At 42.3% G+C, this 24494-nt stretch overlaps 2 protein-coding genes across 2 annotated transcripts in view; one reads left to right on the forward strand and one right to left on the reverse strand.

The window, feature by feature from the left end:
• Positions 1-4107, forward strand: part of TMC5 (transmembrane channel like 5) — a 64218-nt gene extending 60111 nt beyond the window's left edge. The window contains exons 19-21 of the mRNA XM_079800219.1: positions 1636-1740; positions 2889-2931; positions 3573-4107. Of these exons, the coding sequence (XP_079656345.1) occupies positions 1636-1740; positions 2889-2931; positions 3573-3619 (195 nt within the window). The 3' untranslated portion in view covers positions 3620-4107. The remainder of the gene's footprint in view (positions 1-1635; positions 1741-2888; positions 2932-3572) is intronic.
• A 1987-nt stretch (positions 4108-6094) lies between these two features.
• On the reverse strand, positions 6095-23711 carry GDE1 (glycerophosphodiester phosphodiesterase 1). Its single transcript, XM_079799714.1, has 6 exons — positions 23303-23711; positions 22242-22417; positions 18629-18734; positions 15773-15865; positions 11456-11667; positions 6095-9916 (listed from the first exon to the last, which is right to left on the reverse strand). The coding sequence occupies exons 1-6, from the start codon at positions 23561-23563 to the stop codon at positions 9769-9771; spliced, it is 996 nt and encodes a 331-aa protein (XP_079655840.1). The 5' UTR covers positions 23564-23711; the 3' UTR covers positions 6095-9768.
• Positions 23712-24494: the final 783 nt, after the last annotated feature.

Raw genomic sequence — 24494 nt, forward strand, 5'->3', positions numbered from 1 at the left:
TTTTATTGATTTCAGAGAGGAAGGGAGAAGGAGAGAGAGAGGAACATCAATGATGAGAGAGAATCATTGATTGGCTGTCTCCTGCACAACCCCCACTGGGGATCGAGCCTGCAACCCAGGCATGTGCCCTGACCAGAAATGAACCATGACCTCCTGGCTCATAAGTTCATGCTCAACCACTGAGTCATGCCAGTCGGGCTCTTGTTACTTTTTATTTTCTGTAAACTAGTGGTGAGATGTAGAGACCTGATTAGATTCAAACTCAACTTTTTAGCCAGAATACTTCATAGATGATGCTATGGGCTTCTTATGGCATTTGAGGTACAAAATGTGATTGTCTTTTTTGTGTGTGTGATGTTAAGAGTGATCAGTGGGTCCATGCTTTATTAGCCTGACTCATCCATTGTAAAGCTCCTCTTCAGCCTGATCTCTAATGGACTTGGCAGCCTTTGATGAGGATTGCCTAGAGAAGATCCATTTATTTCTTTATGGATTACAAAATAGTGATACTCCAATTCTAGAATTCTTCTGCATTTATTAGTGGGAACTCTATAAAAGAAGAATTTTGCTCACCAATGATTTGGTTGCCTTAAATTCTTAAATTCAGTGCTTCCATAGAGAAGAATGCCAGTTAATAGCTGTAGAAGGAATGAGGGGAACAGAAAATCATCATAAAACAAATAGCACAGTAATAATTGTTACATGAGAGATCCACTAGTGCAGTGGTCGGCAAACTGTGGCTCGCGAGCCACATGCGGCTCTTTGGCCCCTTGAGTGTGGCTCTTTCATAAAATACCATGGCCTGGGCGAGTCTATTTTGAAGAAGTGGCGTTAGAAGAAGTTTAAGTTTAAAAAATTTGGCTCTCAAAAGAAATTTCAATCGTTGTACTATTGATATTTGGCTCTGTTGACTAATGAGTTTGCCAACCACTGCCCTAGTGGATGCAAAAATAGCGGGTGAAAATTGAAGAAAAAACGAGGGCATGGGAACTGGATTGACCTGGACTGGACAGACCATCAATGGTGCTCACTAGCCCACCTCCACTCAGGTGGAACATACCACTCACTTATCTGCAACAGGTTCACAGGAAAGCGACTCACCCTCCTGGGGAAGGCATACTCTCTTCCTTCCCCTTCCCACCTAGGGAATTACTTAACTCGGTCTATTCCATTAACACAGGTAACTTTGACAAATGAAATAGATTTGATGTCCTTAGATGCAGAGCTATAAGCTTTGACATTCTCGGTGGGAGGACAGGGCAGACCCAGGCAATGCTGGGTGCCCACGCAGGGTTCGGGGGCAGAGGGAATGCCAGGAAGGGAGAGACAATAACCCATTTGTCCCGGGCCTTCGACAGTGGCATGTAAGCTGCTCCTAGCAACCAGGCTGGAGAAGGCTGCTACTCAAGCCTGCTAGGGGAATTGCTTTAGAGGAGAATATCCTAATTCAGGAAGGCTTTGGGGGATCATTTGGCTTTACTATGAAATGTTTTATTTCATCAGGAAAAAAACATGGCGGCAGTATCCATCCAATGGACCCTACCTGCCCATAAATAAACCTTTCCTTCACTTGTTTCTCAACCCCACATCACCATTCATCCTTCATGTTTTCGTTGTCATTTTTCTTCTTGGCAGGAGGGCAAAGATAAAATGTTCCTGATAGAAAAGTTGACTAAGCTGCAGGACACAGACAAGAGAGCAAACCCCAGCTCGCTCACGCTGGAAAGGACCGACGTGGAGGTGAGGCTGGGGGCCGCCTGGGGATCCCTGTGGCCCCTGCTTGCCTCCCTGTGAAAAGGACATCAGGGAACCAGAATCACATCAGGGCACTTCACTTTCTGTGTTGGCACGTTTCTGCATTTTTTATTTAAAAAACTGTACTCACTCATTCAACACTTTCCACGCCTGGTCTTGCTCTAGGCGCTGGGCTATTGTGGTGAACACAGCAAAGGAGCTGCCCTCATGCAGTCTGCATCCATCTTTCCTATAAAGCTAATCGTACAAAAGTATATCCCACCGAGACGAGAAGTGCCCTGAAATCTCACCCCTCTACATTAATGCTTCAGTGTCTACTCTTCCTGATCTTCCCTCTAGGCAGCTGCAAACATACATGCATCTCACATTTTTATTTTTTTACAAAAGAGGGGCTAAAGTATACACATGTATCATAACTCTCCCCCCCCCTTAATATCTCAGACATTGTCTGTCTGTACATATTTAGACATTTGGATTGTTTTCGTGTTTTTTAAGATCAAAAATAGTACATAATGAAACATTTTTGTTATAATTATTTTAGGCAAGTATTTCAGCCATAGGACAGCCACATCATAATGTTAATAGATGTTGCCATATCACTCTCTTAAGATTTCACTAGTTTCACTCTTACCACGAGATGCCTGGCACCCTGATTCCAGAGCCCATGCTGGCTTCCCTGGTGTCCTGGAAAACACAGATAAACAGTAAACCCATCTTAATTCAGATGCCACTAGTTCTGGAAGTTATGGTTTTGTCAGAAGGGACTGTTGCGTCATGTACTATCTGTGCGATTAATGCTATCAGCACCATTTAGGGTTCTAGAGCCTCAACTCTAAATCCTATGGAGGCAGGGACCATGCCGATGCCCTTACAGCCCCAGGTCCTAATCTGTTACCTGGCATATTGTAAACGCTCTGTGACATGAATGGGGACAAAGGAATGAATGGACTCACAGTCCCTAAAGAACACAACAAAACATGTTTGATGTTTCTGTGGTGGAGCCTTGTCCTTAATCTGTCACCCCTCGGTTTTAAAATGGGGGGCGGGGAGGGGTGTGCACAAACCTTCCCAGCTAGGCAGCAGGACCTGGGGCTCTTTTCCAGTGATGAGCTGCCTCTTTTCTTCTCTTTCAGGAGCCAGGCCCTTTGTACGGCCGGGAACATGAAGCTGCTCATGGTGAGTAACCGAATTGGCGCCAAAGAAGATCTAATTTACCTGGAGGACATACCCTAAGCTAGGGGATCAGAATTGCTCATGAATCAGTTACTCGTTCAATTGCAAGAACCTACCCAAAGTGGCTTTAGCAAAAACCCCAGAATAATTCTTGCTTTAACAGCTGGGGCTCACAATATGTCACCAGAACCTGGTTTCTTTCTGTTCGGTTATTTTCCATGACAGCTCCTTCCTCAGGGAGGCTCTTCCTAATCATTGCAAGGCAGCTTTATCCGCTTCTTCTGTCAGCGGGCCAGATCTGAGTCTCAGGCCTCATCTGTAGATACAGGTGGAACCACCATACAGACCACAGGGACTGAGATTGGGGGAGAGTGGCTTCCGTAAGAAAACCTGTGGCTGATGCCCGAAGGGGAATGGATGCTGGGGAGGAAACAAACAACCCGATCAACTCCTCTTTGGGGGGATAGCATTTACTGACAGCATCCCGTGATGGGAGCTCAAGGGGCAGCACTGAAGAAACTTAAAAGGAGGCGGCAAGGAAGGCATGAGAAGCTGAGCCTTCTTGAAGGCCAATTTGGCCTTTCCCTTGGAGAGCGGAGGCAGGGTGTGTCTGTGCTAACTTCTCTTTCCTGTGTCAAACCCAGACCTGCGATTTAGGAGGTCAGTTCAAGAAAATAGTCCAAAGGCCTGATGACTATTGTGGTGGCCAGACACCAACCAAAAAGGAAAGAAGATAAAGATGGAACAACTTTTGGAGCTTCTTGGAAGAAAATTCAAGCCATTTGGTAGGAGTAGAAACTGACCACAGTGTCAATACTGAAGTAAAATTGGCCATTCCCTGCTGCTATCTTACACTTGAATCGCTGATTTTTTTTTTTTAAGATAAAACATTTGGGATTTTCTAATAAAGACTATCATAATATTTTAACTAGTTCACAGAAACCTTGGAAACGATAACCTGGGAATGATGTACTTTATCTTTAAGAGATGTGCATATGAGTTATTGGTCCTAAGAAATCTCTCCCCCGAGACCTCCCAGACCTGGCAAAGGTTTGGAAAGTGGTGCTCAGACAAGTGGGACAGCCTGAATAAAAACGTGGTCCTCTGTCAGGGGTGTGATGCCTCTCAATTGTGGGACCTGCATTTGTTCATGACTTTGAACTAAAGATATTCCAAAGGTAAAATACAAACAGGGGTCTCATCTATGAAATCTGTTGCGTATCAAGCACATGAGTCTTTAAAAAAAAAAAATACATGAGTCTTTGGGGTTGGACGGGAGTCGGGGTGTGGACTGGGACTCTGCCCTCTGAGGTTTTATACGAGACCATCAAAGTCTTATGTTGAACCAAACATGAGACCAGTGGTATGTGTGGAATATATATGTATGTATACGTTTCTGTGGGGAATAAATATATGTGTGTGTGTGTGTATACATATGCATACACATATATATAGCATTCTTTTGCAGATTTTCCAAATGATTCCCAAGACCTGTGACTGTACTTAAAACTGAAGGGTCCAGCAGAAAGGTGCAATTACCAAATTACCTGAGGTGTGGAATTTCCTCTTGACTAATAAGCACTGTCATGAAATCTAATTGGAACTGAATTTAGAAAACATTTCAAACATACAATGAGTGTTCGATCATGGACTCGCTTTTTCATTCACTTAGTTATTCATTAATTCACTTTATCAACTGAATTAATTTCTTTTGGTTGCTAGTAGTGTTCATTCATTTCACAAATACGTGCCAAGTGTTGAACAAAATAGTGAACAAGACACAGTCTCTCCCCTCAGATGCTTACTGTCCAGCAGGTTAATTCAGATAGGAACTTAATAATTAATATTATAATTGTATAGGTGCTGTGCAGGAGGAGCCCCTGGGACAATTGGGATACAACTTGTCTCGGGGTCAGTGAAGGCAACCTGTGGAATTGGTATTTGAAGTGATTTCCCCCCCACCCCACCCCTGTATCATCTTAATGCTGTTCGTGTTCCTCTGGCTTCTATATCAAAAGGTGAACTCCCTCTGAAAGCACTATTTTTGCTGACTCACTACATGCTAGCGGTTTATATCTCCATTCACCTCCATCTCTTGTCCCCACTTGTGTAAAGCCTGCTTCCCTGGAGATGTAAACACAATAGAAAGATCAAGTCTGCAGGCCTCACAAACACACATGTGGATATGAGGATGCCTTTCACATTTAGTCTTGAGATGGGGGTGTATTAATTTCCTGGGGCTGTCGTAACCAAATATCATGGATGGGGTGGCTTAAACAACACAAATTTATTTTCTCACAGTACTGGAGGCTAGAAGTCCAAGATCAAAGTGTTGGTATCCACAGTTTTGGTTTCATTTTGAGTCCTGTCTCCTTGGTTTGCAGATGGCCACATTCTTGCTGTGTCCTCACACGGTGTTTTCCCTCCGTGTGTGCAGATTCTGGTGTACCTTTAAATGTTCAGATTTTATCTTCTTATAAGAACACCAGACAATTGGAATAGGGCTCACCTTTATAGCTTCCTTTTAATTTATTCACCTCACTAAAGGCCAGATCTCCAAATACGGTTACATTCTGAGTCACTGGGAGTTCAGACTTCAGCATAGGAAATTTGGGTCAACACACTTCAGACCGTAACAGAGGCCAGCTCTCCCCCAGTCCCATCATAGCCTATTTAGGCATCAGGGTTCCCCAGTGCTGGCTGCCCCCAGAATCACATAGGGAGCTGTCCGACAACAGCCAGGCCCAGGCCCCACTCCAGACCAACTAAAACAGGCATCCATATTTTTTCTTTAAAGCTCCCCAAATGGTTTTAGTAGAAAGCCAGGTCTGAGGACTACTGAGCTAGGATCTAGAGTAGTCCCTCCCGAACTTGCCTGCCCATAAAAGCCACTGGAGGCACTTATTAAACATACAAAAGGTGAGCTCATAGTATCGCATCAAAATCTTCAGGGGACATTCCCCATCCTCCTCTTCCGACCCTTATTTTAATTAGTTCAAAATGATAAAAGTAGCATATGCTTTCCAACCATTCCTTGAAAGCTGGCAGTTTTAAGTAAAAAAAAATATATATATATATATATATATATATATATATATATATATATATATATATATATAAAGGATAGCCTCTTTTGAATTTCTGCAGGATCTGATCCTTCAAGTGGTCTCAGCGAATGGCCCAGTTCACTTCTTAGGAGACTATGAGATGCTTTTGTGTGAAGTTCAATTATAAAAGGAGTGGCTAGAATACCAGACTGGCATATCTTTTTTATAACCTTTGAATTGAGGACAGGTGGTAAGAATTCAGCTCACCATAGGAACCGTATCTCAGTATGGTAGCACCTCACAGGACCCCCTCACTTGTCCAAGTCGAAACGTTTTCCATAGCATTTCCATGTCTGATCCACTCCAGCCAGACCATTGAGGAGCTCAGCGTGGAGCAGAGGGCCCTCTGCTTTGCTCATGGCCGCACGTGCCTGATACCAGCAGTGCCTTACACCTGTGTGGTGTTACTCTCCACTCGGTGCCTTTTCCACTTTAATCGCCAGGGCTCTTGTTATAAAGCAGATTCTAATTTGGGAGGTCAGGGAGGGGGCCATGGGTCTGAGGACCACGTCCTGAGCAGTATGGTTCTAAAGCATCCCCACATATTTTTTTTTTTCCTTAATTTATCTGCACTCTTAGGACATTTTTCAAAAACACTCCCACTTCTATCATTTGAACGTCATAACATTATGGCTATAAGACAGTTAGTGCAAATATCATGACCTCCATTTGACAGATGATGAAAACTTGGGCATGCACAGGTGATTGGTCTAAGGGTCTCCTAGCTGGTTAGTGGCAGAATCGAGGACTTCATGTTTTCTCTAGCTCAGTGGTTCTTAGATTTGTGCATGTATCAGAACTGCCTGGAGGGTTTGTTAAAACAAATCCTGAGCCCCACCCTGAGTTTCAGTTCTGGGATGGGCTCTGAGAATTTGCGTTTTTAACAAGTTCCCCCATAGCTGATGTTGAATAAATGTCTCAAAGTTTGAGTGGATGTTTGGATGTTCATTAACTCACACCCTTCCTGTCCTCAAGGCTGTGGTTTACTGTTCTGTTCAAGTAGTTTCCACTTTAGAAAGTGGTGGGTGTAATTTTATTTAGAAATTTGCATCTAATAATAGAATATGTGTGTCTTGGTGAAATTCTTGTCAAAACAGGATTGTAGATATCAATCTCCAAATAAAAAAATGAGTATTGTTTAATCAAGTAGTGGATTTTTTAAGCTTTTGAGGTAGCCCTTGGATGTTATGTCTCCAGAATCCTGAGAGCAGAGGTGCAGTCCAATGAACAGATGGGATTTTTATCTCTATTGATGTTCTTAGAAAGAAAACTATCTATTGGGATTTTGGATGGCCCCCTGATACTGCTGAATCCTGAATCATTTATCTAAACTCCCAAATTTTCATCTTACTGTATGTGTAGCTCTAGCTTCCTCAAGGAAGTTTCCACTGACACCCTCGAATTCATTCAACGTTTATTGAACATATACAGGCATTGCTACAGGTATGGACCAGCCATGATAAGCAGGGCTTTAGGATGTGGGCTCTGGAATTACATCACCTGTGCTTGAATCCTTAACCTATTACTGTTTTGTGACTTTAGACAAGCTACTTAATTTCCCTGTGCTTTGGTTTCCTTTAGTACATTATGGCAACTACCTCATGGTGTGGTAGCAGAGTAAATACATGGAAAGCATTTGAAACAGTCTTGTACATGGTAGAGTCAGTAAATGTTAACAAGCCTTTTATATGCCCTTTCGTTTAATCACACTCTCTAGGTGGTACTACCACTGCCCTTATTCGACAGATGAATTAGTAACTTGTCCAAGGTCATACAGCTGGCAAGGTACTGACCAGGAGATAGAAACATCAACGATGAGAATCATTGATCAGCTGCCTCTGCATGCCTCCTGCTGGGGATCAAGCCCAAAACCCGGGCATGTGCCCTGACCAGGAATCAAACCTTGAGCTCCTGGTTCATAGGTCAACACTCAACCACTGAGCCGCATTGGGCGAGCAACAGTAGTACTTATTAACATCTTTCTTCATCCAAATTCTCCATTCTTCAAGGCCCAAGCCACTTTAGCATAAGCTCTAAATCCTTAATTGGGTATGACACAGTCAAGAGTGAAAGTCAAGAGACAGCAAACTGGCTTTCAAAAGGTCTTCACACAACAGAAGGATGATGTTAACTTTACTGCCCCTAAGGGCATTCCTTCCCTATTGGTTGTGCAGTCTCTGAATATGTCACAGGAGGAATTCAGGCCACAGAAATTTTGGGTGAATCCTTGTCACTTGTCATAATGTGACACAGATATACATGCAGTTTAATTAGGTATCTGCTCCATTTATTGAATAAACATTTATCTTATAATTTTAAAATCCAAGGAAATTTTTATAAATCGAAAATTGTCCCAAACCCCATCTGCATGCCCCTGCCAACACCAACTGTAGCAAAAATCCATTTGCTTCTCACTGCCACCTGGCTGTGTACACCGTGGCCTGCTGCCCGTGTGAGGCTGGTGACCCACTGGGCTCGGGAGGGAAGTCATGGCTAAGTTGGGAGGCCTGTGATCAAGGCTACGGATGGGGCTGTTAGGTGTGGGGAAGAGGGGCCTAGAGGAGAAAGAAAGCTTTGAAGTCTTTTAAAGACTCAACTTTATTTTAAATATTGCTATTTAAGTTCACAGTAAGACCCTCCAGTAGCTCATGTGGGAAGGAATTGGGAATCAAGGGCTGTATAAAGGCAGGCAGGGGGGTTAAAAGCAAGAGCTCTGAGTCAGAGCAACCTAGATTTGAATCCCAATTGCACCAAGAAATTTGAGACCTTAAGTAACTAACTTTGCAGTGCCTGTTTCCTCAAAAAGCCAATACCTCTAAGATTTTTGTGAGATTTAATTAAGATAATGTGTTAAAACCACTAAAGTTCCTGGCAAATAGTAAAAAAAAAATTTTTTAGTTATCATAAGATCAGGCTCTGCTACATCACCAGTGTTGTCATTTTTGAATAAGACCCTTCCCTTTCACAGGTTTTAGTTTTCTCACGTAAAATGATAAGCCTAGATGTCCTTGAACAGTCTCCAATCATGTTGTAGAGTAGCCTGAAAGAGTGAAACTCTGCCCCCTAGTGGTCTATAGTTCTTATTTCAAGATACCATAAACAATCCCTCAGGCTGGTGTCAAGACTTCCCTAACATTTGCATCACACTGAAGCTGTTGCCCCTGGTCACTGGATTGCTCATAGCAGCTTCCCTAAATTCCTTATGTCCTAGGATTTGATGCTTGATAAGCAGTTTTCCCTTCCTGCTCCTTTTAATGATTTTATTATTAGTATGGTCACAAGTTTGATGACTACAGTACATTGATAATGTAGCCAAATAAAAATATTTTAAATAAGTAAATTACATGTGTGTCAAATTTTAAAATGTCAAGTTTGAGTGATCATGCATATCCCATGCATTTGCATTTGTACCCCCACACTGCATAGCTCAATCTGCTTATCCTCACTGGGTCTTGTGTGTGCCTCAGCAAGGTCTGGGCAGGAGCTATTGTGCCTTTTTTTTTTGCAGACCCAGATTTTCAAGAGCAATGGTGTTGAACTCAGGCATTCCATGGAGCACGGTGGCAACACCAGGTTTTGATTTGGTCCAAGGTAAAAATGCAATTACCGACTATTGCTTCTGCGGGCCACCCGATTCCCCATGGCTTGGGCTAGCACAAAGGGTTTTTCAATATCCCTGCATGAGGCCAGCAGGCAATCTCTGTACCCATGGCTTCCTCCCTGGGGGAAAAGTCTAGAAGTGAGGTGGGCAGTCTTCCAACATGCTGTCGGTGATATAGCTGGAATCAAGATAGGATTCATAGTAACTTTTTTCATCAAAAGTATTAATTGTCCAGCCAACGACTTGAATGCCTTTAGCTGACCACTTCTTTAAGTAGTTCCTGGAGAAAGAGGAAAAACCAAATCTGTTAGAACAATGACCAGTTGGCCCAGGAATCTATGGTGGTCACTAAGTCTGGTATTCACTGAGTACTCAGTGGTCAGAAAGCCTCTTAACTGGCCTCCGCACTGAAATCAGAGGGAATGTCCTAAAAGCCAGCAGAAATATCTTCCACATTGTTACAGATTAAAACTTTTCAGTGACTTGCTAAAAAAACCCACCCCTCCTCAACCCTATATAATAAAAGCGTAATATGCAAATTGACCAAATGGCCAAACAGTGTAACGACCCTCTGGATGACCATCTGGGGCCATGCTATGACACCCACTGGCGCCAGGCCAGCCAAGGCAGGTGCGATGCTATTCGTCGGGGGCCTGGCCATCGCCCCATGATCGCCCTGCAGAGAGAGGCCCAGGCCACTGCGAGGGAAGCCCGGGTCCCGGGTGCCAGAGAGAAGCTGGTGCCGGCAGCTAGGGGAAGGCCGGCTTACTCTTGCACAAATTTCGTGCATAGGGCCTTTAGTAGTAAGTCATAATAGAGGCCATTCCTAGTTTAGTCCCACCTGCCTCTTCGGCCTCATCTTAAACCATACTCCCCCTTTCTTTCCTGTGCTGCAGAATATTGACTTTCTTTTAGTTCCTTGAAACAACCAGATTCTTTCTGCCACATTTTTGCATGTGTTTCTCCCTCTGAGTTGATCTCCACACACTGCCCCCCTCAATTCCTACTCACCCTTTAGCTGTTTTCTCCAACTCCCCTGACTAGGTAAAATTATATATGCACACTGTTCTCGCCTACAAAGCTTTTATCTTAGCTATAATTTGTTGCATTTTTATTTGATTAGCATCTATCTCCTCTTCCACTTACCTATAAACTCCATGAGGACAGAATATGGCTTTGTTTCTTTACCACAATATCTTCAGATTCTTAATATAATACTTTGCAATACTGTACACCAAGCATGTCAAACTCGTGGCTGGCTGCAAATTTGACATGCTCGCTGTAAACATACACCAAATATTTACTGAATTAAATGTATACAAACCTGAAATAATATGAAACTTAAATTATAATCAGCTGAAATACACAGCTATAAAATTGCTAAAAAACAGATTGCCAGCACATTAAGGAACAAGTTTTTGGAAACAATGGAGCAGAGCCTGCGATGTAGAGGGGAGTGGAAGGAAAGACAGAAGAGTTGAGTTAGGCACTCACAGGACTTCTTCACTGTGGTTCTGTCTGACCTGGATCCTACATTGGTTTTCAAAGGGAGACAATCACAAGGAAATGTAATTTCTCTCTCATCAGTTTGGCAAATTTATTTTTTCCATAAAATGCACTTAAAACCAAGAATATTTGATCAACTTGTTTTTGGAAATAATAAAGTATGCCTGAACACTTCCCACCTAAGTAAATAGTGGCATTAAAGGCGCAATGAGCTCTGTGGGTGGGAACTCATCCAGGCTGTCCATTGTTACTCTTCTTTTCCAAGAAGAACATTTAAGAAATGTGTCAGAAGATAAAATACTGTCCAACTTACGGAGATACAAAATCCTTTTGTATGAGGAAAGCTGAAATTCCACACAAGTACCACAAGATATTATGCATGCTCCAGTCGAGGAAAATGTCTAAGACCACAAATGTGGACAGTTTCCATATGTTATCATAGCGTGGTTTCCCATTTCCCAGATGGCTAAGGCTCCAAGGTCTGTGAGTTAAAGCCGTTACTACATTCCGATCTGTTTGTCTCATCTGAAAAGGAATTTTGGATAATGAAATAATTATCTTAAGTCCAATAACTCTCACTTCTTATTTAAATTTAGCCAATGTTCTCATTCTAAAAAGTGAGTTGGTACCCTGCCCCCATGTCTACTAAATAAGTACTCTATCATAAACACTTTGAGAAAATAAGGTAATGGATATAAAGCATCCTATATAATAAAAGGCTAATATACAAATCGACTGAAGAGTGGAATGACCGGTCACTATGATGCGCACTGACCACCAGGGGGCAGACGCTCAACACAGGAGCTGCCTCCTGGTGGTCAGTGCGCCAGAAGCCGGTCTCACAGCTGGCAAGCACAGTGGCAGTGGCGGGAGCCTCTCCCGCTTCCGCAGTAGCACTAAGGATTGTCCAACTGACAGCTTGGCCCACTCCCTGCAAGAGGGTGGCAACACCAGGTTTTGGGCTGAGAGACCCCCCCTGTGTTCATGGATTTTGTGCACTGGGCCTCTAGTTTAATATAAGTATCAATAAGAACAATTCCTTCACAATCCTAAACAAACTGCAATGCTATCTTTAAAATGAGAAAATCATAATCTCAAAGAGAAATCATAATCTGAGAGTCAAGTTTTAATAATGTCACAAGAAAATACTTTCAACTGGATATCAACTTAAATTCGGGCCAAATATAATTAGAACTCAATGAGGATGGAACTGAGATCATTTCAAGATAGGCTGGTTAGCTTTTGATCCTTTCTAGAGAAAATGGCTGAAAAGAGTGGTGGGGGTGGTGAAGCGGGATAAGTATGTGAGAAGAGAATAAAGAGGAAAAATGTGGGGCTGGGATAGGAAGAGGGCAAAGGAGAAATGGAGAGACATGGGTGGAATTATTTAAGTCTGTGTTCTCTGCTCCTCTGGAGAATACAGCACACATCTTAATTTTTTAAAATGTTGGTTTTTTTCTTTCAGAGAAGACATAGATAGAAACATCCTACCTAATAAAAGAGTAATATGCAAATTAACCATCACTCCGCTATACCCACAAGCCATGCCCACCAGCCAATCGGGAGCAAATATGCAAATAAACCCAACCAAGATGGCTACAGCCACAGAGAGCAGGAGGGAGGCTTGTGTTTCCCAGGCAATGGAGGAAGCCAAGCTTTCTGCCTGCCCTTGCAGACCTAAGCCTCCACTCAAGGCTACAAAGATTCAGTTATAGAAGGTAAACAAATCCAAACAGAAATGGCGGCAGCCACGGAGCTGGAAAGAGCAGGAGACTAGGATTGCCCCCAACAATGAAGGAAGCCAAGCCTTCCGCACACCCTGGCCGGCCCAGGCCTCTGCTTAAGGCTACAAAGTTTCAATTATAGAAGATACATAAGTCCCAAGAGAAATGGCTGCTGGCCACGGAACGAGCAGGAGGCTTGGCTCTGCTCCAGGCTACAAAGTTTCAATTGTAGAAGATAAATAAATCCCAGATACCAGGCCTCTGCTTGGGTCGCCAGGGGGCGTGGCTGGCCTGCAAACCACCACAGGCCCCTCGCTCAGGCCGCCCCATGCCCCAAGGGAACCCCTACCCTGATCCGGGATATCCTTCAGGGCAAACGAGCTGGCCTCCATCCATGCACCAGGCCTCTACCCTATCTAATAAAAGAGTAATATGCAGATTGACCATCACTCCAACATACAATATGGCTGCCCCCATGTGGTCAAAGATCCTGCCCCTATGTGGACACAAGATGGCCACCACAAGATGGCCAGCAGGGGAGGGCAGTTGGGAGGGACCAGACCTGCAAGGGAGGGCAGTTGTGGGTGATCAACCCTGCAGGGAAGGGCAGTTAGGTGTGACCAGGCCGGCAGAGGAAGGAAGTTGGGGGCAAACAGGCGGGCAGGAGAGCAGTTAGACATCAATCAGGCTGGCATGGGAGTGGTTAGAGGGTGATCAGGCTGGCAGGCAGAAGCAGTTAGAAGCAATCAGGAAGGCAGGCAGGCGAGCCGTTGGGAGCCAGCAGTCCTGGATTGTGAGAGAGATGTCCGACTTCCCGTTTAGGCCAGATCCCACCAGGATCGGGCCTAAACGGGCAGTCGGATATCCCTCGAGGGGGTCCCAGATTGGAGAGGGTGCAGGCTGGGCTGAGGGACACCCCCCCCTACCCCCGTGCACGAATTTTGTATACCAGGCCTCTAGTCAATGATAAAAGAGAATCATTGATCAGCTGCTTCCTGCACGCCCCCTACTGGGGATCAAGCCTGCAATCCAGGCATGTGCCCTGACCGGGAATCAAACCATGACCTCCTGTTTCATAGGTTGATGCTCAACCAGAGACACCAGGCCGGCCTGCAGCATACATTTCAAAGGCCTCTGTGGCCAAGTAAGTTTGGGAAACACTGATCCAAATATTTGAAAGCCTTATGAGGTCTATTCATCTTATTGACAGTTTATATATGGACAGGCTACACTCCTACTATAAAAATTTAAATGTATGCTCTGTTGGTCACTGTTAAATAGTGCTACCTCATTATTTTGGAAACTGGTAAATTAAGGGAAAGATTAAGCATGTATCCGCCTATTGGGCAACTAAATAGTAGATTAGTTTCTTTTTATAGAAGTATTCTAACTAATACATGAAGAAATTATGGAATTAAAATATTAACATTTTGCAACCCCTAATAAAGTGAGAGCTGACCATTGGCATCGATAGCAGCTAACAAGAGTCAGCCAGCCATTATATGCCCTTTGATGGAAAAATACCTAACCTATGAAATTATCTTGCCAAGAGCAATTGAACCTAATCTGATCAAGCCTTTAGCTCTCATTACCAATTTACAGGAAATATACATAGGAGAAGAAAGTGCTGAACTGTGTTATGGCATAATTAGCAAAATCCAGACTTAGGTAAACTCTATAAAACAACCTGGTTTCTTCAGTAAATATATCACAAGGGCAGGGGATGGAGTGGGAGAGAGGAAGAATTTACTAGTTTAAGATTTAAAATTATAACAGATAGTCTTTATTTGAGTCCTAATTCAAATTAGCAATTTGTAGAAGAAGAAAAAAGCAGAAAAACATTTGTGCTATTTCTGAGACAAATGAAAATGCATACACTGACCACATATTTGACTTTATAGACTTATTGTCAATGATTTTAGATGATGGTATTGTGGCTGTGTTTTTAAAAGAATCGCTTTTTAGAGATACTTAATGTGCCTTGGCCAGGTTGTTCAGTGGTTAGAGTATTGTCCCATACACCAAGGGGTTGCAGTTTTGATTCCTAGTCAGGGCACATATGGGAGGCAACCGATCTATAGTTCTCTCTCTCTCTCTCTCTCTTTCTCTCTCTCTCTCTCTTTCTCTCATTTCCTCTCTCTAAACATATCCTCAGGTGAGGATTTAAAAAAAAAAAGACACTTAATGCAATTTTTATGGATGAAATGATATGATGCAAGATACGCTTCAATATAACACTGGGGAACACAAGGAGGGTACAGATGAAACAAGCCGGGGGGATATGGATGAAACAAGCCAGATCGTGGTTAGAGGGATTCACTGTACTACCATCTACTTTTATGCATACTTTAAATTCTCTGAAATTAAAAGTTATTTTTTAAAAGGTATATTTTGCTGTTACTCAGTGAGATGTAGAGCTACATAATTCTTTCTATTCCGAGAATGTTTTCCAAAGTAATCTGAATGAACCTATAAACATAAGAAAAAGGAGCTAAAAAGGTATCAAGGGATTTTTAATATATTTTTGATTTCAGAGAGAAGGGAGGAGGAGAGATAGAAACATCAATGATGAAAGAGAATCATTGATCAGCTGCCTCCTGCATGCCCCCTACTGGGGATCGAGCCCACAATCCGGGCATATACCCTGACTGAGAATTGAACCATGACCTATTGGTTCATAGGTTGACACTCAACCACTGAGCCACACCAGCCTGGCAGGAATCATGGTATTTTTAAATGAGATATGAGTACATTCCCCTTCCTGAATTTCTCGTTAATTTAAAAGAGAAGTTTCTTAACTGATTCAGTTCAATTTAACAGGCATCTGTCTTATAGTTACTTGGCCCATTGCTATTATCACCACCAACTAATATAATATTATGTACAACAAAAATCCTGAATTTTACCTTATAGATAACTTCTGGCAAGAAAGAGCAGACCATACTAGTATTGTATAGTTGAGGAAACTCCATATATATTTTCTTTAGAGCATCAATAGCCTGTAAAACAGAAATGATTAATGTATATAAAAATCTATTAAAATGTAATAGTCTTAGGCAATAACTATTACATATTAAGTACAACCCTATCAAGTAAATCAGAGGTTTACTAATATGTAGGGGCATTGAGTATTAGTAGATCCCACTAATATATCTATTGGGATTTATTTTAAACTCACATCTGCAGCATATGAAGAAATTGGAATAGAGCTGCTTTACTGTCTTGCTAATAGGTTCACCTCTTCTGTCATATTTTTGGAAAGTATGGCAAACTGCAGGCTAGTGGAGGCTAGAAATAAAATTTAAAAATATTTTCCCTATACCTTAGTTTAGCCACCAGGAAAAGTCCTTTTATACCCAAATCTCTATCACTCTCTGCTTTTCCGAGCTAAAGTATAAGCCACCAGCTTGGAAACCACAAAAGGGTAGATTTTCTCAGTCCAGAGGACTGGAAAAAAACGTCGTCCACCATGAACATGAAGGTAGGAACAAGGGAGGAACTGGGGAGAGCTGGAAGTCTCCCAACGCTTCCCAAGGTGAATAAAAATTTCTTTTTGTAACCCTGCTAATAAATGAAGAAGGAATTATAGAATTACAATACTGACATTTTGTAACCTCTAGTGAATTAATAGATTTGGCCATTGAATTTAATGCTGCTACATCATGATTTTTGAAATACTGCTAATTTTTGGAAAGTCACACATACCTATAACCAAATGTAGGCAACAAAATGAATTCCAAAAGAGAAAAAAAGAACGTAGAAATTATTCGTGTTATGCTTCTCCTTCACTAATGAAACAGTGTGAGCTACAGAGCCAGTTACTTTCCCGCTGTTTGAACTATCACATGCACTGTGTGGAACTCTTCATCTACGTTATTTATTAAATTCTCACAACAACCCTATGTGGTGGTTTCTTTTATTATTCCCATGTTACCCATGAGGTTGAGGTTACACTGTACTAAGTCCATAATCTTGGCTCCTGTGCTCTACTGTCACCAATTTGCTGCCAACATCTGTTCCTTTATATGACCATTTTGGTGAATTGGATCACTATGTTCTACCCAGTCTTGCCCAAACCACCTTTTGAGCACCCAACCAGAAAGCTTAAATAGCTGGATTAAAAAAAAAATTGTCTTCTCCCCCTGCCCACTTTCCTCTTATTCTAAGAGAATAAGTATGAAGTTCAGTACACCATGGGTGAAATGTAGGACCTATCAGGGTTCCCAAATATGGGCCTTATTATCAATAAAACCTGAAGTGCTCATTAAAAATACATGTTCCTTGATCCCTAGACATTTTCAGAATTTCTTCTCTAGTTGGTATGGCCCAGACATCCATAGTTTTTATAGGCATTCCTAGTAATTCTGATGCAGACCAACTGGAAAACCTAGAACTATCAATTTAACAGAATAATAAATTAAGCGGAGCACCATTCTTTTTTTTCTTCAAAAGTAGTTTACTAGCCTCGCTGGTTTGGCTCAGTGGAGCAAGCATCATCCTGTGGACTGAAGGTTCCCAGGTTCGGTTCCAGTCAAGGGCACATGTCCGGGTTGCGGGCTCGATGCCCAGTAGGGGGCATGCAGGAGGCAGCCAATCAATGATTCTCTTTCATCATTAATGTTTCTCTTTCTCCTTCTCTGAAATCAATAAAAATATATATTTTTTAAAAATACGAGTTTGCTGCCCTAACCGGTTTGGCTCAGTGGATAGAGCGTCGGCCTGCGAACTCAAGGGTCCCAGGTTCGATTCCGGTCAAGGGCATGTACCTTGGTTGTGGGCACATACCCAATAGGGAGTGTGCAGGGGGCAGCTGATCGATATTTCTCTCTCATCGATGTTTCTCTCTCATCGATGTTTCTAACTCTCTAGCCCTCTCTCTTCCTCTCTGTAAAAAAATCAATAAAATGTATTTTTAAAAATACGAGTTTACTATACTAAAGTTGGAATATATACTGTGGCTTATAATTCAGATTTTAACAACTGGTTTCAATTGTATCCTGGGATTAATTTTAAAACTTGGCATCATCAGAATTCTAAACCAGTAGATGGCCATTACTGATTCTAACTATTACAAGTTAGGGGTAAATGCGCAAGTTATCCAAATGCGGAAAAAGTATTTGTACTTGAAAAGCTGACTACAAGAGAACAAATGTTATCTGAACTACATTTTCCCATTATTCTCCGTTGCAATATGTTTTCATGAGTGAAAGTGTATGTTCTAAAATGTAAGCAAAATTTTATTCAGGGATGTCATACATATTTGAAAGTATTATAGTAATTTTCTGACACAAGTATAACTATTCAAATCATAGAATAACAAAACTATACATAAGAGATACAAATCATACAGAAGGGATAAATCTGTGTAAAAAATTAGCTATCAGAAACTTTAAATTTCATCCATAGTTGTCCATCTAAAACCGTTAGTCGCCAGATGAAACTGGTTGTGTCCAACTCCTGTTCAAGAAGTGACTCCCTACTATTTATTTCATATCTCTGGCAAATACTTTATGCAAATAGGAGATACATGACTCTTCTATGTTATGCTACTTGTAGAAAAGATTCCATCAAAGGTTAAAAAGTTTAAAAGATTCTGTAATTTCCAATTTTCCTTACAGATGTGGATTTTTGCATTGTATACTTCCATTAAGCAAATATAATTTATAAAAATAATTTAAGAATAACAAAATATGCAGTTTTGGAAATCACTAACAATTAGAGATGTCTTTTTTAAAAAGCAAAGTCTATGGTATAAATTTTACCTTATTTGCATGGCCCTTGACATCAAAGAAGATTGTGAGGTTTTGGTTTAGGGACTCTACAACTCCTTCTCTCAGGGTAGGGATTTTTTCATTAGGGAAATCATTCCTGTCAGAGAGGGAAAAGGCATAGCACATTGCAGGAAAAACAAGAAGTACAAGTTTAGTGGAATAGACATTTAAACAATGTCTCCCAAACAAAAGGAAAGAATGTTTTCCCCAACTTCCTTTCTTAACTACATTCAAGTCCAAGGGTAATTTACTATACGGACTTGAACCAAAGTACAGATATTCTTGACCAAAGAACAGAAACGACAACAAAAATCATTTAATTTTTAGGAAATTACTGGATTTCCACTGGATTAGTAACATAATTAGAAATTCTACTCACCAAAGGGCAGAATATATGCCACCTTAGGAAACTCCGAGACTTAATTTTAAAATTGTAATTGCCCTAACAGAACCTTTACAGGAAAAATTCCTAGGATTACATAAATCTGTTGACTGTATTGTTGTTCATTTAAGTACAACTGTATAAAATAAATAATGTTCTAATACATAATTTTCTGATAAAGGAAAGTTAAGTGCAAGATATTAATAGGCTTTTCTCACGTAATGAAGTTTCACAGCACATGATTTAACTTATGCTAATTCAACTGTATTATTTCATTTGTAAGATCTTGGCTTTAAAAAAAGATAAAGATAATGGAAATAGTACAGGTAATTCTGCCAGCCATTCTATTCAATGCCTATTCCTTGGAGTGAGAAATAGGCATTGAATAAAATGACACACAGGATGTTATCACATTGGGTAATCATAGAGAAAATAAGTAGTTTTTCTACAACATGGGCCCTAAACACAAGCAAAGTATCATTTGGTGTTCAAAAAAACTGCCCTAGATGTTTTGCTCAGTGGATAAAGCATAAGCCTAGAGACTGAAGGGGCCTGGGTTCAATTCCAGTCAAAGTCACATGCCTGGGTTGCAGACTCAATCCTCAGTGGGGGGCGTGCAGGAGGCAGCCGATCAATGATTCTTTCTCATCATTGATGTTTCTCTCTTTCTCTCTCTCTTCCTCTCTGCAATTAATCCTATATAATAAAAGGCTAATATGCAAATAGATCGAACAGTGGAACGACCAGTCACTATGATGTGCACTGACCACCAGGAGCTGTCCCACAGGGGAAGCACCCCTCAGCCAGAAGTCAGGCTCACGCTGGCAAGCGCAGTGGCAGTGGTGGGAGCCTCTCCCGCCTCCACAGCAGTGCTAAGGATGTCCAACTGCTGGCAGTCGGACATCCCCCGAGGGCTCCCAGACTGTGAGAAGGCGCAGGCTGGGCTGAGGGACGCCCCCCCCACCCCAGTGCATAAACTTCGTGCACCCGGCCTCTAGTAAAAATATATTTTTTTAAAAAGTTAAACAAATAAAATATACTTAAAAAAGGAAAAACAAAACAAAACGCAACCTATTCCAATTGTAGAATAAAGACTTGTTATTGCTAAAGATATAAATATGGTATATTGACTCTGATATCATGCTTCCCCCTCCCCAAGATTTTTTAATTGATTTTTAGGGAGAGAGAAACATCAATATGAGAATGAAACATGGATTGATTGGCTGCCTCCTATATGCCCCCTACGGGGCATCGAGCCTGCAACCCAGGCATATGCCCTAACCAGGCATCGAACCAGCAACCTTTTGGTGCATGGGACAACACCCAACCAACCAAGCCACACCGGCAAGGGTTGATATCATGCTTTCTTAAAGGATTTTAAGAGTGATGCTGACACTAAGCATATTTTGCTTTTTAAGTGCTAACTTTGAACCTGACATCTTATGTGCAATGTCACTGTCACATTAAAACCAGCCTTTTGCTTTCCAAGTAGGGGCGGGGCGGCGGGACGGGGCAGCTAGGGAAAAAAAAAACACAGCCTTTCGCCCTAGCTGGTTTGGCTCAGTGGATAGAGCATCCACCTGTGGATTGAAGGGTCCTGGGTTGATTCTGGCTAAGGGTGCATTCCTGGGTTGCGGGCTCAATCCCCAGTGGGGGATGTGCAGGAGGCAGCCAATCCGTGATTCTCTCTCATAACAGATGTTTTCCATCTCTCCCTCTCCCTTCCTCTCTGAAATCAATAAAAATATATATATTTTTAAAAAGCCTTTCCCTCACATACAGCAGAGCATGAAATATCTGATTACTACAGTAAAGAGTAATCTCAGCAGCCTGGATTTAGAACTTGCAAGTGTTAACAATATTCTTTCCAGAATAAAACATGATTTCCTTTGGCTGACTTTTAATTTCTTTCCAATCTTAGGAAAATTAAGTCTAAATCATCTTTTTGGGAGGAATTTAACTTAATCATAGGGTGGAATACTCAGTACTCAAGTAGTACTCATCATTGTCCAGAGAACTGATATGACATAATAACAATAAGCACAGTTTTCAGTATTACAAGAGGAGGATTTAAATAACCACATTCCAAAGTATATTATTACCCAATATACCAATTCCAAGGTGTTTATAGTTGTTAATGGTAGGAAGAGTGTGGGTTCTAAACATTTGAGAAACACTAAATTAAAGGCAAGAATTGACTAACGTGGACTATTTCCCAGGAGGAACAACTAGAGCAGGGGTCCTCAAACTTTTTAAACAGGGGGCCAGTTCACTGTCCCTCAGACCGTTGGAGGGCCGGACTATAGTTAAAAAAAAAACTATGAACAAATTCCTATGCACACTGCACATATCTTATTTTGAAGTAAAAAAACAAAATGGCAAAAACACCCGCATGTGGCCTGCGGGCCGTAGTTTGAGGACGCCTGAACTAGAGTACAATGTTTGATTTTACTTGATCATAGAGCCCTTTTCTTGGAGAACATCGTATAGGACTACTTTTGATATACATATATATAGGGTGTCCCCCAAAAATATATCCACACGATATGAATAATTACAAAGGCAGTGTTTATTAAAATACATTTTGTTTTTCAAAATTGAGCTATCAGCTGTTTAAGTGTGTATACATTTTGGGGGGACACCATATATATATATATATATATATATATATATATATATATATATATAATTTATATGACAGTACAACATAATTGTCATGTTAGTGACTGAGTATTGTCTTAAGAATAATTCTGAGGCCAAATTTGGCCTCAGTGGGAAAAGATTAAAAACATCAACTTCTGTTGTTCCTGGCACCTGCTTATTACTTATTACTTATTTTATTTTTAAACCTGTAAACAGTTCAAAATAAAACACAACCAAACAACTCTCCTGGAGCAGAAAATATGCTTGGAGATGCCAGTGTTGCTGTAATCTCCAACAAAAACTGAAGATATGGCCGAAACCGGTTTGGTTCAGTTGATAGAGTGTCGGCCTGCAGACTGAAAGGTCTCAGGTTCGATTCCGGTCAGGGGCATGTACCTTGGTTGCGGGCACATCCCCAGTAGGGGGTGTGCAAGAGGCAGCTGATTGATGTTTCTCTCTCATCGATGTTTCTAACTCTCTATCCCTCTCTCTTCCTCACTGTAATAAATCAATAAAATATATATTTTTAAAAAAACACAAAAAACTGAAGATATGTTTAAGTGACAATCAACAACTTACCTTAATCTGTGATTTGCTGCAGGATTAAGCTTCCTAATTTGTTCAAATGTCAAATCACATATTCGACCAGTGCCATCTGTCGTCCTATCTACCGTGTTATCATGCATTAAGATGGGAATCCCATCAGAGGTAAACTCAATGTCCAGCTCCACGCCTGTTGCTCCATTCTTAGCTGCCTTAACAAAAAATCAACAATATTAATGTCAAGTGTCATTTTGTAATATAAAAACACTCAAGGCAACCAACAGCTACTCTTACTGATTCTTTTCAATTTATTCCTTCCTCAACTGATGGATACTTTAGTTGTTTCCACTTTTTGACTATTATGAATAACACTATGAACATTCGTATACAAATTTTTACGATTCAATTCTTTTGGGTATATGCCTAGGAGTGGAATTGCTGGATCATACGGTAACTCTTATGTTTCACCTTTTGAAGAACTGCCAGACTGTTTTCCCACTAGCTCTGAAATCAATGAAATACATATTTTAAAGCAAATGACATTTGAGCTGAGACCATATAATAGATAAACCATATGAAGATCCAGGGGAAGAATTTTCCAAGCAGAATAAATGACAAGTATTATACAAAGGCCACAAGGTAAGAGGTTGCCACAAAGTGACCTAATCTATAGATTCTTGGCCTCAAGAGCTTACATTTGTGGAGGTCTTAACAGTCATTCTTTATCCCATTACCCTATTTCTTCATGGCATTTTCGCTCTCTTAAAGAGTCTCATGTATGTATTTACGTGCTTAAGGCCTGTCTCCTTGACTCCAATGCAAGTTCTGTAAAAGCCAGGTCCCTTTCTGTCTCGTCCATGACTGTATTCTCAGGGCCTGGCACCTGGCAAATATGTGAGGACTTGCTGTGTTCTGTAAACACTTGAAGTCTGGAGACTTGCCAGACGTCAAAGTGATCGAGGGCCACATCAATGTCTTCCTGGCGGACGAATGGGGTTATGGGAAGGCAATGGTGAGAAGACCGGGGAACCTTCGGGAAAGACACGCAGGGTGAAGTCCCAGCTCCCAGGAGGTGCGCGAGGCGGCTGGGGTCTCACCTGCCGAATGGCTGCCAGCGTGTTCTCGGGGGCGTCGTGGCAGCCGCCGCGGTGGGCGATGGCGGAGATGCGGTCGCGGGGCCGCAGCACCTGCAGCGCCCTGCGCGCGGGCAGGGGCTCAAAGCTGAAGAGGCGCAGCAGGAGGTAGAGGATGCCGGTGAAGAGGCCGGCATTGCAGGGGCTGCGTGTCACCAGCAGGAACAGCAGCAGCAGGAAGGAGAAGGGGCCCAGGAGGCCCCCCTGTGTCTCCCACAGCCACATGCCGGCGCCCGCACCGGCACGGACGGGAATCCCGGACCCGCCGGGCTCCCGGGATAGGAGAGCGAAAAGCAAGGGCAAGAGTTCAAGGCGCTCGCCGCAGGAGCACCCTTCCAGGGTTACAGCGCCGCACAATGGCGGCGGCGGCGGCAGTCACATCCGGAGCGGAGCCGGCAGCCCAGCCAATCAGGGCCGGGGACCTCCAGAGGTCGGGGGCGGAGCCACTGGGCAGCCCCGGAGGCGGGCCCAGGTCCCAGGCTCGCGTCCCAAAAGCGCCTTTTGGGCGATTCTGGGGTCTGGACATCAACCTGGCTTTCAGACTCCAGAAGGAGGGATGCAAGAGCCGTTGTACGGTTGTACGACTGCAAGGGTTCTTAATGACTCCTTCGTTCTGCCCTCGAGGACACTGCCCTGGGAGCCTGGAAGCGGCAGGGCGCTCTTGACTATTCAGTTCAATTCAAGGTGTGCCAAACCCCAACCCGGGTGCTCAGGACACAGCCGTGAACAGGACCCAAGGGGACCCTGCTCTCCTGGGGCTTACATTCTCGTGAGGGTAAATAATAGTGATGAGTACAGCTAACATTTGTAGAGCACCTAGCATGCTCCAGGTTAGGTGTGAGCAAATGCTTCATGCATTATATCATATATTCTTACAGCGGTGTCATTGGGTAGGCATTATCTCAGGAAACTGAAACCACTCGACTTTAGAAGGACTTTTCAGTGTGGGTCAGTGGTTGAATGTCGACCTATGAACCAGGAAGTCAAGGTCATGTCAGGACATGTGCCCAGGTTGTGGACCCCATCCCCAGTAGGGGGCGTGCAGGAGGCAGCCGATCAATGATTCTCTCATGTTGCTCTCCCTCGCCCTTCCTCTCTAAAATCAATAAAAATATATATTTTTAAATTCTTCATATTTGGAGGGAATGAAAGAGCA

This window comes from Cnephaeus nilssonii (assembly GCF_951640355.1).
Source record: "Cnephaeus nilssonii genome assembly, chromosome: 2".
In the NCBI taxonomy this organism is placed as follows: Eukaryota; Metazoa; Chordata; class Mammalia; order Chiroptera; family Vespertilionidae; genus Cnephaeus; species Cnephaeus nilssonii.

Excerpts from the sequence above, each read along its gene's own strand:
- GDE1 (XM_079799714.1), bottom strand. The coding sequence starts at position 23,563 with ATGTGGCTGTGGGAGACACAGGGGGGCCTCCTGGGCCCCTTCTCCTTC. Across the intron at positions 22,418-23,302 it reads CGCTGGCAGCCATTCGGCAG|GCAGCTAAGAATGGAGCAAC; the intron begins GTGAGACCCCAG and ends TTTTTTGTTAAG. Across the intron at positions 18,735-22,241 it reads GCAGCAAATCACAGATTAAG|GAATGATTTCCCTAATGAAA; the intron begins GTAAGTTGTTGA and ends CCTCTCTGACAG.